We start from the raw sequence: 16,097 nt of genomic DNA, 5'->3' as shown, positions 1-16,097 counted from the left end.
CCCCGGTGACCAGAAGCCTCTACAAACACAGCTCGAGTATGCGGGAACGAGGACTTTTTCTCAAATCTGCCGGACTACACCTCCCAGGTAACCTCTGATTCCGGAAGTCACGCCCACAGCCCGCCCCCCAGCGCCATCTTTGAAGCGTTCAGCCTAAGGACCACATGGAGGGTGCGGGAACCACAGATCCCGGAGGGAAAAAAAAAAAAACAGGTTCCAAAAAGAGCCGAGATAACCGGCAAGTTCCAGATGGAGTAGGTGCCGCATCCCGCCTCCCCCAGATGGAACCCCGGTGACCAGAAGCCTCTACAAACACAGCTCGAGTATGCGGGAACGAGGACTTTTTCTCAAATCTGCCGGACTACACCTCCCAGGTAACCTCTGATTCCGGAAGTCACGCCCACAGCCCGCCCCCCAGCGCCATCTTTGAAGCGTTCAGCCTAAGGACCACATGGAGGGTGCGGGAACCACAGATCCCGGAGGGAAAAAAAAAAAAACAGGTTCCAAAAAGAGCCGAGATAACCGGCAAGTTCCAGATGGAGTAGGTGCCGCATCCCGCCTCCCCCAGATGGAACCCCGGTGACCAGAAGCCTCTACAAACACAGCTCGAGTATGCGGGAATGAGGACTTTTTTTCAAAACCGCGCGGCCGCATAAGCGGCCGCGCGACATCTCTCTATATACAAAGTGATCAATGAGAAGTAAACCACCCAATCTTTCTCCCTGAAAATCAGAGTTAAGTTTGGAGCACGGCCACAGCCCCAGAAACACAAGGACTTAATGCAGAACCCAGCAGCTTAGAGCAGAAAAGTGAACGGACGATGCGTTAACCCAGGCCATCATTTCTGCCCAGAGGGGAAAGGGTGTTGCCCCATTCGCCCTCTCTTCTCTGGAAAGAAGGATGGCGGCCACATGGGAGCCTTGTGGACAGCAGGTATGAGCCAGGGGTGTGGGGGCGACTAAAACCTCATGAGAACGGGGGCGTTCCGGTCCGTCCTTCACGCCCTACCGAGGTCAACAGTTGCACCCCACGAGCGGCTCCCCAGCACGGCCACAGTCCCAGAAGCACAAGGACTTAATGCAGAACCCGGCAGCTTGGAGCAGAAAAGTGAAAGAACTATGCGTTAATCCAGGCCATCAAGTCTGCTGGAGGGGAAAGGGTGTTGCCCCATTCGCCCTCTCTTCTCTGGAAAGAAGGATGGCGGCCGCATGGGAGCCTTGTGGACAGCAGGTATGAGCCAGGGGTGTGGGGGCGACTAAAACCTCATGGGAAGGGGGGCGTTCCGGTCCGTCCTTCACGCCCTACCGAGGTCACCAGTTGCCCCCCACGAGTGGCTCTCCAGCACAGCCACAGCCCCAGAAGCACAAGGACTTAATGCAGAACCCAGCAGCTTGGAGCAGAAAAGTGAAAGGACTATGCGTTAATCCAGGCCATCATGTCTGCCTGGAGGGGAAAGGGTGTTGCTCCCTTCTGCCCCCCTCCCTCTGGAAAGAAAGATGGCGGCCACATGGGAGCCTTGTGGACAGCAGGTATGAGCCGGGGGTGTGGGGGCGACTAAAACCTCATGGGAAGGGGGGCGTTCCGGTCCGTCCTTCACGCCCTACCGAGGTCACCAGTCGCCCCCCACGAGCGGCTCTCCAGCACAGCCACGGCCCCAGAAGCACAAGGACTTAATGCAGAACCCAGCAGCTTGGAGCAGAAAAGTGAAAGGACTATGCGTTGATCCAGGCCATCAAGTCTGCCGGAGGGGAAAGGGTGTTGCCCCATTCGCCCTCTCTTCTCTGGAAAGAAGGATGGCGGCCGCATGGGAGCCTTGTGGACAGCAGGTATGAGCCGGGGGTGTGGGGGCGACTAAAACCTCATGGGAAGGGGGGCATTCCGGTCCGTCCTTCACGCCCTACCGAGGTCACCAGTTGCCCCCCACGAGTGGCTCTCCAGCACAGCCACAGCCCCAGAAGCACAAGGACTTAATGCAGAACCCAGCAGCTTGGAGCAGAAAAGTGAAAGGACTATGCGTTAATCCAGGCCATCATGTCTGCCCGGAGGGGAAAGGGTGTTGCTCCCTTCCGCCCTCCTCCCTCTGGAAAGAAAGATGGCGGCCACATGGGAGCCTTGTGGACAGCAGGTATGAGCCGGGGGTGTGGGGGCGACTAAAACCTCATGGGAAGGGGGGCGTTCCGGTCCGCCCTTCACGCCCTACCGAGGCCACCAGTTGCCCCCACGAGCGGCTCTCCAGCACGGCCACAGCCCCAGAAGCACAATGACCTGATGCAGAACCCAGCAGCTTGGAGCAGAAAAGTGAAAGGACTATGCGTTAATCCAGGCCATCATGTCTGCCCGGAGGGGAAAGGGTGTTGCTCCCTTCCGCCCTCCTCCCTCTGGAAAGAAAGATGGCGGCCACATGGGAGCCTTGTGGACAGCAGGTATGAGCCGGGAGTGTAGGGGCGACTAAAACCTCATGGGAAGGGGGGCGTTTCGCTCCGCCCTTCACGCCCTACTGAGGCCACCGGTCCCCCCCGCGAGAGGCTCTCCACCATGGCCACGACTCCAGAACACAGAAACCAATTTTTTAACTATCTGACTTTCAGTAGAAATACTTCCAGGGTCAATAGGTAAAATAGCAGAAATCCAAAACCAACATTTAATTCTTGAACCCAGCTGTAGAAAGCAAATCACTTCACAATGCTTTTTCAGCATGTCTGATTTGGGGGGGGTAAACTCTAAATAATAGTGGTGAATCTTTTATTGAAACAATGAATCTAATCAAAGCAGATAGAGTGTTAACTAGAATTCATCTGCCTCACAGGGACGGGGAGGGGTGGGGGGTGGGGTTTTATTGGGGTTCTTCATGGTAAAAAATAAGTATTGGTAAAGGGAAATGTGTTTGATATTTGCATGACTGAGACATAAACCTGAAAGCTTTGTAACCTTTCCCACAGTGATTCAATAAATAAATAAATAAATTAAAAAAATAAATAAAAAGAAATGTCCTTATAATAATGTTAACTGGGTTATGGTAAAGGGCTGGAGCGGTAGGGCGTTTGCCTTGCACGCAGCCAACATGGCCAACCCGAGTTCAATTCCTCCACCCCTCTCGGAGAGCCTGGCAAGCTACCTGTGATGTATTCGGTATGCCAAACACAGTAACAAGGAAGTCTCCAATGGAGACGTCACTGGGCCCGCTGGAGCAAATCGATGAACAACGGGAAGACAGTGACGGTGATGGGTTATGGTAATAAAACCCAAAACACAAGACAATTGTAGAGGCAAGACATATACAGAAAACCTCAGTAAGTCAATCCCTTGAGGGTCCTAGGGAGTAGAGGAGGTGGAGGCACCATTGCTCCAAATATACTGATCCTCGTCCTAAGCAGCATGGATACATGCTCAGTATCTTGTTTTCTAAAGGACAATGCACAGGTTTTTAATTTTTATTTGACATATGTTTACAAAAAACTTATTTTTCCAAGTGGGGTGTCCCAATTTTCCCTCAGTTTTTTCTTTAATAATTAAGACCCAATATAATTTTTTTATTCTAGTGGTATTTATTTTTTTTATCATATGACCAACAAAAATAGCTTTGATTTAGTATAGCAAAAATCCAGATTTTGAACTTTTTACTTATAAATAACCAATTAGGGAATGATCAGCTTATCAGACAGTGAGGGATTAAACACATAAGGCCTTGCAGATAGGCTAAAAGGTTTTTTTTCCAAGGAAATAGTGTTTTGGGAAAGTTAAAAGTTCAATATTGAGTTGAAAGTTTTAGAAAACAGATACATTACCATGAAACCACAAATATATGGGTGAAATCACATTTTAACAGTTTTCTACTCCCCAAAACAAGTGTCTCTCAATTTCTCAGTCTCGTTCTAATGTTCAAGAAAATAAACAATGTCAATTCTAACATGTGATACTGGTTTTGTTATAGAGGAAAAATAACTATGTATATTTAAAATTTGCTGAAACTAACAATCTATAAGATCATGTCTGTCAGTGGTTAGATAATAAACAATGACAGTGCAGAATGTCACATATTCTTGAAGCCTCAATACCTCATTCCAAACCTTACATTTAGATGTGGATTATTTCAAAATGTACTTTCCGGTTAATGACCTAGAAACCTCCCAAATTGCTAATTTTTTTATTACTTGTTTATTTATTTTTATTATTTGTAGGACTGGAGCGATAGCACAGTGGGTAGGGCGTCTGCCTTGCACGCAGCCAACATGGCCGACCCGAGTTCGATTCCTCCGCCCCTCTCGGAGAGCCCGGCAAGCTACTGAGAGTATTCGATATGCCAGACACAGTAACAACAAAGTCTCCAATGGAGACGTTACTGGGCCCACTCGAGCAAATCGAGCAAAAATTATTTGTTGAGGTAACTGAAGCTTGCAAGGCTACATATTTTAGGAGTTTGCATTTTCCCGTCTTCCCATGCCCACAGAACTGTGCCAGCCTGCTTCTAACCAGTTTACTCCCTGCTACTTGGTGCCCTCGTGATTGAGTTCCCCCCCACCCCCCACACACACCCACACACTCATAACTTGCAGACATATTCCCAGGTTTAAAAGGAATTCACCTGTTTTGCTTCTCTTTATTCCCTACATATGAATAAGATTAACTCATAGTCATTTTCCTTCTTACATATTTAGCTTAACAAATTCCCCTTAAGTTCCATGTTGTTTCAATTATCTTTCCTCGAGTCTTTAGATAAAACTCAAGTATGCTTATCTGAGTATTGCTCTGCCCCTCACCCCACACAACTTTTGGGAAATAAAGAAGGCTAGAACAACAGAAGAGGAATGGATGATACAAGACACATATGCCCACATCAAAACGACCAGAACCCAGACTCCTGGGAGCTCAGACCTGACACTCAGTGAACAGACTTTCACTGACTTCCCTACACAAGTTCCTAGTGATCACTGGGAACAGGGCACTGAGGGACACAATCGCTCTCTTGGGGACCTATGGGAAGGGCAGACACAACTGGCTTTTCTTTCACATTGTGCAAGATTTCAGAATTTATGTTTGCTTACTGCCCTTACATTGTGATTGTTTAGAGTGACTGGAGTTTTCCTATTGAGACCCCATATTATACCAATGCTTGGATTTGTGAAAATTTCTACAAATAAAAGACTTTGCAAAATTTATAAGCTGGGAGTCAGAAAAAGAGGGTGCTAACCTCTGAACTTTCTGTGATAAATCTGGTGATTCTCATGATCCTGTGCCCCCGTCTGCAATGTGAGTGTTTGCACACAGAGCGTCTTGGTATGGCCATAGGTGGAAAAATGTCTATGAAACGAATATCATGATGTAGATGTTTGGACCTAAGCAGAATAGGATCCAAAGGACCACCCAAAGGGACAAAAATTAAAATTGAGCTGCCATATGACTCAGCAATTCCACTTCTGAGTTCCACTCCCAATTTCACTCCCAAGGACACAAAAATATTCATCTAAAAAGACATATGTACACCATTATTCATTGCAGCACTTAGCACAAAAGCTAAGACATGGAATCAACCTATATGTTCAATGAAAGATAAGTGGATCATGAAGATTCCATTGGTATATATGCACAATGGAATACTACACAGCTGTAAGTAAAGATAAAATCGTGCAGTTTGCTGCAGCATGAATGAAGTTGGAAGATACACTTAATGAAGTAGGCCAAAAAAAGGACAAACAGGATGGTATCACTTAAATGTGGTTTGTAGAAGAACTGGATAAGGGTATGAAATATTTGAAGGGAGAGATGCTTACTTAGATCACCCTCCACTCAAGAGTAGAGAGAGGGGGAAAAGGGCAGAAAAGGAAAGAAACTGAGGGGAAAGAAGAGAAATGGGGTGAAGGGCTCAGAGGATCTAAGTCTATCGGGAATGTCAAGGAGTGGCATAGCTAAATATCCAATCACAGAGTCAGTGACACTGAAAGCAAGTGACTTAAACTTCAATAACCAAAATTAAAAATATGTCTGGAAAAATGGCAGACTGGGATGAGAGGGAACCTGGGAACCCTGGTGGAGGGAAGAGGACACTGGTGGAGGGATAGGTGCTGGAACTTAGTTCGTCTAAAATCCAAACATGAGCAATGTTCTAAAATCATGTTTTTTTTAAATAACTTTCTTTTAAAGAAAAGTATACTTCCCTACACTTTAGCTTTAGGTCTGGGACTAATTCCACATCCCAATGTGTGATAATGTGTTAAACCTCTGCTTTAAGAGGTCTCTCTCATCACACCAAGTGTTAGTGGTCAGGCCTGGGGAAGACCCTGAGGCTTAGGCAGCCTGGAGTGGACTCCAGCCCTGCAACTCCCAGACTGTGTGACTCTTAGGCCTTTAACAGTTACAAATAGGAAGCCCTTGTTCCCAGGGCTGAGCTGAGGCACACAGACTCAACAGATGGTGACAACTTCATTCAACATCACCAAGTGCCTCATTTCAGCAGGAAAGGACCGTTACTGCTAACTCTGACACTATGATGTCAATCGTAGTGGCAACAGCAGCGGTAGCATTAACTAGACTTCAGGAAATGAAGGGGAGTACACAAAAGTTCTGGGTCTGAACTAGAGAGGGATTTTGATGAGGGAGGCAGGATATCTGGGGTGTCTGACTCAGGAGGGTGGCTCCCGAGATCATGCTGATTGACTCTGTCCTTTCACCCACTAAAAGAGAGCAGTGTTAGGCCTGCCACTAAGCTTCCCTGTGATCCCCGTCAAAGTCAGCTCCCCTTCATCCTCAGACCCTCTCCTTTAACCTCAAGGTTCCTAAAGCTGGGTCTCTACTACTCTGAAAAATGGCAGCCCTGGTTTGACTTACCTTTTAGCTGTCTTTGCTGGAGTTGCTGTGAGCTTCTCAAATTCATCCTTTTCAGAGAAAATGACGACATTGTCTGTAGGTACAATGGGGAGAACGAGGCAGTGAAGAGTTAGGGTAGACTCCGCTCAGAACACATCCTTCTCCTGCTCACTTTCTTCTTAGCACTTAGCATCACGACTAAACACCACGTCCAAAGGAGGAAGCAGAAACACCACTTTCCCCACACTCCCCAAGTGGCATGGAAGTGTAAGCAGTTATAGGAAGTCAGGCTCCCAAGGCAACAACAAGAGAAAGACATGCTGTGGAGCTCTATTTGCAAACCTTGGCTCTCTTTCTTCTCCTCTTCTTTGCTAACTTGAGCTTCTACACTCTTCACTGGATGACTGGTGCAGCAGGCTGGTGGGAGAAGGAAAGATACAAGTAGCTAGAATCTTGACTGGGCAAGTTTACAGTTGTTCCATAAGAAGGGATGCGGGTAGGTGCAGGGACAGTGGGGATCAGTCACCTGGGGCAGAAGGTTTTGTCTTCATGATGTAGAACATGATGATGAGGACAATGGCGATGGCCATGATGAAGATGGTAGACATGGCAATGATCAGGGCCGTGGCCAGGTGTCCTTGGCCTGAGAACTCTGCTGGAGTTTGGAGAGAAGGTAATGACCTGGAAGGGAGTCCCTACAAGGACCGATAAGCTAGACAGGTCCTCCTTCCCCAAGACCACTGTCCCTGCAAACACTGGCACTGCTATTGGAATTCCTTGTGGGATCCTCAGGATCCAAGACATATACTCAATTTGAGGGTCACATCAGGGTTGTAATGTGACAGGCACTCACTTTGCTGGTCTCAACCAAGACTGCTCTATATTTCTTTAGAACATAATTTAGTGTCAATTTGTTTTCTAGGGTTACTGCTCTTGGTTATAGTATTTTTGAGACTCTTGCAAAATGGAGTGGAGAGGAAGAGAGACCTTGGAAAAAAGGTGTCTTGAGGGAAACCCAATCAAAATTTCTTTCAAACTAGAGTGGGGATGTAAATGTCAACTCCAAGGGTCAAAGATGTTATTGTTTCTTGGTTAGCTACCTGTGTCACTTGCAATTTACATCTGGTTATAAGAGTAAAAAATATAAAGCAGGGAGATGGTGTGCAGATGACACATCTAATTCTCTGTTCAGTTACCCCCCCCCCCCCACATTAGAGACTTGCTTTGCTTTTCTGTGTAAAATGTGTCAATGACTATTCCAATCATCTTATATAACTAAGTAAGGTTATGGTTCTCATGAAGCAAATCTAGTTTAACTACCACCCCAAAATGGGAAGAAAACAAGCCCTAGAACAGAATACCTAGTACCATCCCAGGAAGTATGTGACACAGTTTTAACAAATAGCTCCAAAGTTGAGAGTCGAGAGTTTTCAGTTCCACAGCTGACATCTCCTGAGTATGGGGAGTATCTTCAGAGGACGTTATCTCAGGATGTCACTCAGAGATAATAGTAACATAATTGTGAGGTCAGGTGTGGATGAGATACATGTTTTAATATTCTCTGAGTTGTTTTCTACTTTCCCCAGGTTCTGATGAAATGAGGCTTGTGAACCTGCTTTCCTGCTTTTAAGGCTTAGGAGGATCAGCTGGGAGTCTGTGAGAGTCTGCGGGTGTCCCCTGTCTCAAGTAATGGCACTTATGGGACCAAACAGCTGAGAGGAAGAAGGGCTAGAAAAGTTCTTTCTCTGAAAGGAAGTGGGTCTCAAGATCCTCAATCTTCTCTGTCCCACAAGGAGTAGGAGTAAAATGTAGTGATTGCTAATTAATATCAAGTGTTAAGGCATTTGGTTTACTTGAAACCTGGCAAAAACTGGCAGTTGTTTGACCCAAACATCTCTGTGGGAGGGGGGGATTATCCTCTTTGTCCCCTCCCAGAGGTCCCCAACGTCTCCGGAAACGTGCCTTTCTGTCTAGTCCTGAGGATAGTCCAGGACACTGACCAGGAACCTTTCGTTGCTGACCCTAGCAGTTGGGCCTAGGTGTGAGCGCCTGGCAGGGTCTGAGGGGAAGAGCAGCGGTCATTGCTGATATTTTCCCACCTTCTATCTCCCTTCAGTCTCCCTCAAGTCTCATGACTCCGGGAGACAAATGCCCACATTCTCCTTACCTTTGTGGGCATGCTGGGAGGGAGAGAGAGTGCTACTTCCAGATGTGCCAGGGTGGTTGGCAGAGACTCCAGAGGTGGCTCTCACACCTGCAAGGATAACACAGTCACATCTCCAGCAATGACCCAGAAAAGCCCTGCCCTTGGCCCATATGTGAGCCTCACAGTAACTTACCTTGACACTAGATTCTGAGTGAGCTGAAGAGAGGGAAGAAGGGGAACAGTTTCATTTTATGCAGTGTTGAATAATCCCCACCAAGCATCCCAACATCTTTTTATCTTTAAGACAGAGACTTCTTAGATACTCCAGCTGAAATGAACAGTGATGGCTTTACAAGTCTTACTTAGTTTTCCTAATAACTGAGAAAAAAAGAAATCTGTAAAAATAAAAAGAGTATGTACTAAGGATAGTGGAAACAAGGGGTCGGGAGGAATGGTTCATGGTTAGAAGCTTGCCACAAGTGGTGGCGGCAGGAACTAAGATAGAGAAGGGACCACTATGCCAAAGATAGTTGGAAATGATCACTCTGGGCAAGAACTGAGTGCTGAAAGTAGGTAAAGTGACAAATGTGATAACATTTCAGTATCTGTATTACAAACCATTAATGCCCAAAAGAAGAGAGAGAGAGAGAGAGAGAGAGAGAGAGAGAGAGAGAGAGAGAGAGAGAGAGAGGAGAGATAAAATGCCTGCCATAGAGGAAGACTTTGGGGAGGAGATGGGGAGGGAAACTGGGGACATTGGTGGTCAGAAATGTGCACTGGTGAAAGGATGAATGATGAAACATTGTATGACTGAAACCCAATCATGAACAACTTTGTTACTGTATATCTCATGGTGTTTCAATAAAAAATTTTAAAAAAGGAAAAATAAGAGGATTACGTATATAATAAAAGAATTGGCAGGGAGAATGACATTTGAGTAATTTCTTAAATCATATAAAACACAAATTAATTTTTTGTTGTAAAAAGATTATATTCTCATTATTAAAAATCTGGGACAAACACAATAAATACATGACTCACCCCAGCTTCACTGTCTAGAATAAACATTTTGTTGGCTTTTTCTCTACAATTTTTCTATGATTTTTTTTTTATAGTTCTGATGTGGCCAAACTAAGACGAACTTTGCCTTCCCTCAGAACTAGCACTCATAAGCTCTACTTGTGTGTAGAAAGTGTGAAAGCAGGGCAGAAGGGAAGCTGATTTTGTGATCAGTCTACTTACTAAAGAAGTTTGGTAAAACAACACAAAAATGTTCTGCTTTATGGAAATGGAAAGGATTACTTCTTGATTGTCAGCATTCCTAAAGGCCAGCTTGCTTTTGCAATGAATAAACATGATTGCTTCAAGTTAATTTCCTCTGTCTTGATCTTGTTGCTGCTATTTTTGACATAAATTGTAGAGTGGGTTTGCCCTGAGTCATAGAGGGAATCTCCCTCCCTCCAGTTAAGAGGAATCAGTGCTCTCCCAAAGCTGGAGAAGAGCACAATGCTTGGACTTTGGTCAGCCTATGGCAAGACTTCTGTGAAAGAGAGGGAGCTTCTCTCCATGAGAGACTCTTAGTATGAACAACTGTGTGCTCTACGAGGTGTTTCTAAAGCTGGTCGCACACACAGCTTGGTAACCACAGTCCTGTTGGCTCATCCACACACCTAAGTCCAGGAAGCAGGGAATGTCCCAGGAAAGCAGAGTTAGAAACGCCTTTCTAAAGCAGAAAACTCAATAAATAAAATAGGGTGGAGGTCTAGGAGGACATGGGTACAAACTGGGGACTGTCCCCATCCTGGCATCATCTGCATGGTCTGCGGGTACCTCATGTCTCAGGGCAAGTCCTTACATCATTCATTGGGTAAAGTAGGAAATCAACTGCTAGGGATGTCTGTGAATGATGCTGTCTGTTAGCTGAGTGTCAAAAATCAGGCTTCTCCTGCAACAAGACTTCTCTCACAAAATCTGGGATTGTGAAGAAGATTCCCCTAAGTCCTTCATAAGAGTAGATTGGCATGGGGTTTGCTTTCTAACAGACTCCCAGGCTGCCTCTGCAGCCTTCCAAATAATTGAAAACATCATTTTGCTAAGTAAGGGAAACATCTATGCCTTTCTCTGGTGTAGATGCCAGGGTGCCCACTGTTCTCAGTACAGGGTGACCTTTACATCAAAGGAAGCTAAAGTGACTGAGTTTGTGTCTCTGGAACCTGCCCCTTCTGTCTGTCCTGCTGGTGGGGTCACCCTGCAGCTACTCCTGGCAGAGATATGTTGCTGGGGAAAGCTAGCATGTGTTTTTTATTTTTCTTTTGTATTTTATTTTCTTTTATTAAATTTTTTATTTAATTATTTTTTAATTAGTTTAGGTCAATTAGTTCTGATATTAGTAACATGTATGGTTTTGAGATACAGTCTCTGCACCTCACCCCATCAAAGGGTCCTAGACTGTCCTACCTTTATTTCCGGCCCACTTCTTCCTTCCCCTCTTTTCTCTCTGACTGCTCAGTAATCTTAGTTTTATAAGGCCTAAGGTTTATCATTGTTCAATACCATCTGTTCCCTTGCTCTGCTTCTTTATATAACATGATGAGGGAGATTATCCTGCATTTATCTTACTCTCTTGGACTTAATTTGCCTAATGTGATACCAATTCCAATCAAGTTGTAGAAAAATGCAATGTTTTATCATTCTTATAGCTGTACAGTGCAAACACACATTATGTGGGGCTGGAGCGATAGCACAGCGGTAGGGAATTTGCCTTGTACGCAGCCAACATGGCCAACTCGAGTTCGATTCCTCCGCCCCTCTCGGAGAGCCCGGCAAGCTACTGAGAGTATCTTGCCCGCATGGCAGAGCCTGGCAAGCTACCCCGTGATGTATTCGATATGCCAAACACAGTAATAACAAGTCTCCAATGAAGACGTTACTGGGCCCGCTTGAGCAAATCGATGAACAACGGGAGGACAGGGACAGTGACAGTGATATATGTCACAAGTTTTTTATCCATCCATATGTCATTGGACATTTGGGTTGTTTTCCTGACCATAGCAGTCAGTATTCTATGAACAAAGGTTTGTCTGTATCTTTCTAATTAATATTTTAGTGTTTTAGGGATAGATAGATACCAAGAAGTGAAATTTCTGAGTCATGCAGAAACTTCGTTCTGAGTTTTTTTAGATAATCTTTGTGCAGTTTCCCATAGGAATAGAAACAAATGACATTCCTACTGCAGTGTATCAGAGTTCTTTTTCATCACATCCCCTTCAACACTGATTTTTCTGTAGTTTTTTGGTATTTGCCATTGTCATTGGAGTGAGAGGCTATTTCACTGTCGTTTTCATTTGTACTTCTCTCGTAATAATTGAATATGAGCACTTTTTCATATGCCTACTGGCCGCTGAATGTCCTGTTTGGGGAAGCATTTATTCATCTCCTCTCTCAATTTTTTGATGAGATTACTAATTTTGAGGTTGAACTTTATTCGTAATTTATAGGTCTTGGATTTATCTGAAGTACTATGTATAAATATTTCCTCCCATTAAATAGGGCGTCTTTAAATTTTAGCCTGAGTTTCTTTTGCCTCTTTTAAATTTGATGTATTTTCAACTTTATTTTTGCTTATTCTATTGTCTTTGCCAGTGGAGTCAAGTCATTGAAGAAACTTCCGAAGTCCTTATCTTGGAGAGTTTTTACAATGTTTCTCTCTATGTGTTTTATGGGTTCTGGCCTTCTCAAGGTCTTTGATAAGCTTTGAACTAACTATTGTGGTGTCAGGTTCACACCCATTTCCCCAGCATCATTTGTTGAAGAGATTTTCCTTGCTTCAACTCAAACCCAAGTTTTTTGTCATAGATTGACTTTACAACAGTATGAATATTGATCTTTGGGCTCATAATTATATTTCATTAATTTGAAATTCTCTATTTGTTGCCGTAATACACAGTTTTGATTATAGTAGAACTGAATTTTATCGCAAAACTGATAGTTGAAAGTGAACTTTATAGTAGAACTGAAAGTCATTGAATGCAATATCTCCCATCTCTTTTATTTCTCCAAATGGCTTTTGCTTATCATGGAATATTATGAGTCTATAAAAATTTTAGATTTGTTCTTTTAAAAATAATTATTACAGAAATTCTCATGATCGATCACATTCAATATTCCAACACCAATCCCACCACCAGTGCACTTTCTCACCACCACCATTATTTGCAATTTTCCTAACCACCCCTCAAGCCTGCCTCTATAGAAGGCCCTGAATAATTTATTTTATATTGCTTGTTATAATTCACTAAAAATGATCAAAAAATACTTCCTTAGAAGAATTTGTGTGAATATTATTGCGTCTCACCATGGGGCCATTAAGCCTTTGTAGAAGAGATTACTAATATGTTGTTACAGGTTAAGCCTTATGTGTTTATATTTTCTAAATCAGATTGGTTACCTTCTACTTTACAACCATCCAGTGTGATATGCTTCTTGTGGTCTATCAGTGGTGTAGAGTTTGAGATGTCCACAGTTCCTGAATGTTCCAGAAATTCACAAATTTTGAATGGGGTGAAACAACTGAAGTTAATTTTTTTTTTTTTTTTTTTGCTTTTTGGGTCACACCCGGCAATGCACGGGAGTAACTCCTGGCTTGGTACTCAGGAGTTACTCCTAGCGGTGCTCAGGGACCATACGGGATGCTGGGAATCGAACCCGGGTTGGCCATATGCAAGGCAAATGCCCTACCCGCTGTGCTATCTCTCCAGCCCTGGAGTTAAATTTTTAACTGGATGGTGACTTTGGGTGCCCTGAACAACAGGCGTGGGGTCGGGACGCATCTCTGCAACTTGTTGATCTATTTTGAAATTTGTTTATGAGTGTCTGGATCATGGCTGGTTAATAAGCTTATTTGGCTGAGAGTCAGTTCATGAAAGTGACAGCCAGGCTTCTGGAAAATCAGATTGCCCATCCCCCACTCTGTGAACGCCTGTAGTTCCAAAACCCGCATACCTGAGTTTTTTAACAGATCAATTTCTGGATGAGGCTAGCCATGAAAGGGCAGTGATTGTGAAGTGTGGAGGGTTTTGGCTGCAGGGGCTTTGTTTGGGTGGATAGTGGGCTCACCAGCCCCCCTACATTTGTCCTAATCTTTGAAGAATGTCTTCAGAGTTTTCATGGACATTGCATTGAATCTATATAATTTTTTGGATGACTTTTTAAAAAAATAATGTTAATAATTCCATTTCATGAACAGAGAATTTTTTCTATTTCCTGATGTTCTTTACAATTTCTTTCAACAATGATTTATAGTTATCAATGTCTTTCACATCTTTTTCTAAGTTGCTTCCTAAGTATTTAATGGTTTTTGACACTCATAAATGGTGTTGTCTCTTTCATTTCATACTCATCCATTGAATTATGTGCATTTAAAAATGCAGCAGATTTTTGTCTATTGAATCTTGGTAAATTGTATATGATTATACGGATTCATCTAAGACTGAATGGAAGAAAAGTAGACGACCTGAACAACCTGAGAAGCCTGAACAGATAAATCTCAAGTACAGAAATTGAAACAGTCATAGAAAATCTTCCCAGAAACAAAAGCATTGTTCCACATGAGGCTACTAGTGAGTTCTACCAAAACTTCAAGGGAGACAAACTATCCATACACCTTAAGCTCTTCTAAATCATTAAATAATTCTTCCCAGCAGTTTCTATGAAGCCAATATCACAGCATTACCAAAAGAATACAGAAAAATTACTAAAAAGGAAAGTTATGAACCAATATCCCTGGTTAACATTGATGCAAAAATTCTCAACAAAATCTTAGTGAATAGAATTCAACAATTTATCAAAAGAATTTTATATCATGATCAAGTAGGATTTATCCCAGGGATGCAGTTAAATATGTAAAAATCAACTAATGCAATGTATTGTGTAAACAAGAGGAAAAATAAAAACCATATCAATTGAGTCTGAGAAAAATTTTGAAAAAAATTCAACCTTCTTTACTGATAAAAAATCCTGACAAAATTGGGAGAGAGGAATGTTTCTCAAAATAGTAAAGGCAGTTTACAACAAATTCACAGCCAACATCATACTCATTGGAAAAAAACTGAAATTAGTTGCAAGGCAAATATGTCTACTTTCATTCAGAAATCTTAATTAACTCCTAGAAACAACAAATAAACCAGTAGAGCAAAATAGCAAGCTACAAAATCAATACACGAAACAAAATGTGTTTTGTTTTCATATGCAAACAATGAAGTAGAAGAGATAGAGCTCTAAGATATTCTACTTCCTTTAAAATCGTTCTCCAAATGGACACTGGTGGAGGGAAGAGTATTCGATCATTGTATAACTGAAGCCCAAACACAAAAATTTGTAAATCTACAACTGTACCTCATGGTGTTTCACTAATAAAAATCTAAATTAAAAAAATGAAAAAGCAAAAAAAAATCGTTCTCCAAAATATCAAATATCTAGGAATCAACTTTCAAGAGGCTATGAAAGATATATACCACGAAAACTGTAAGTCATGCATGGAAAAATAGAAGAGGACACCAAGAAATGAAATAATTCCATATTCATTGATTGGAAGATTTATATTGTCAAAACGTCCATTCTATTCCAAGCACTATGTAGATTTAATATAATATATATCAAAATAATAATGACTTTAAAAAAAGAATTAGAATGAACATTACTAAAATTTGTATGCACAAGTTAAAGCCATTCTGAAAAATAATGGGAGGTATTGCATTTCTTTATATTAAACTACATTATAAATAATCTGAACAGCATGTTACTGGAATAAGAATACATGACAGTGTGCTGTAAATAAAACTATATCAAACAAGACAGATGACTGGTTAAAGAAACTTTGGTACATCTACACAATGGAGTACTATGTAGCTGTTAGAAAAGATGAAGTCATGATTTACATACAAGTGGTACTACATGGAAAGTATCATGCTAAACAAAATGAGTCAGAAAGAGAGGGACAGACATAGAAAGTCTGCATTCATCTGGGGAATATGAAGTAACAAAATAGGAGACTAACACCCAAGAATAGCTGAGATAAGTACCAGAAGGTTTACTCCATGGCTTGGAGGCCAGCCCCACATGCTAGGGGAAAAGGCACCTCAGATAGAAAAGG

The 16,097-nt window shown here is 42.8% G+C and overlaps 1 protein-coding gene across 1 annotated transcript in view; it reads right to left on the bottom strand.

The window, feature by feature from the left end:
* The window catches only part of EDAR (ectodysplasin A receptor), a 46,561-nt gene that overhangs the window by 16,626 nt on the left and 13,838 nt on the right, over positions 1-16,097 (bottom strand). Inside the window, exons 5-8 of the mRNA XM_056114705.1 lie at positions 8,969-9,055; positions 7,328-7,456; positions 7,144-7,218; positions 6,823-6,895 (exon numbers count right to left, since the gene is read on the bottom strand). Of these exons, the coding sequence (XP_055970680.1) occupies positions 6,823-6,895; positions 7,144-7,218; positions 7,328-7,456; positions 8,969-9,055 (364 nt within the window). The remainder of the gene's footprint in view (positions 1-6,822; positions 6,896-7,143; positions 7,219-7,327; positions 7,457-8,968; positions 9,056-16,097) is intronic.

The sequence above is a fragment of the Sorex fumeus genome, unplaced genomic scaffold (assembly GCF_029834395.1).
Source record: "Sorex fumeus unplaced genomic scaffold, SorFum_2.1 ptg000026l, whole genome shotgun sequence".
Lineage (NCBI taxonomy): Eukaryota > Metazoa > Chordata > Mammalia > Eulipotyphla > Soricidae > Sorex > Sorex fumeus.
The sequence above is the reverse complement of the archived record's forward strand: the minus strand, read 5'-3'. Positions and strand labels throughout refer to the sequence as shown.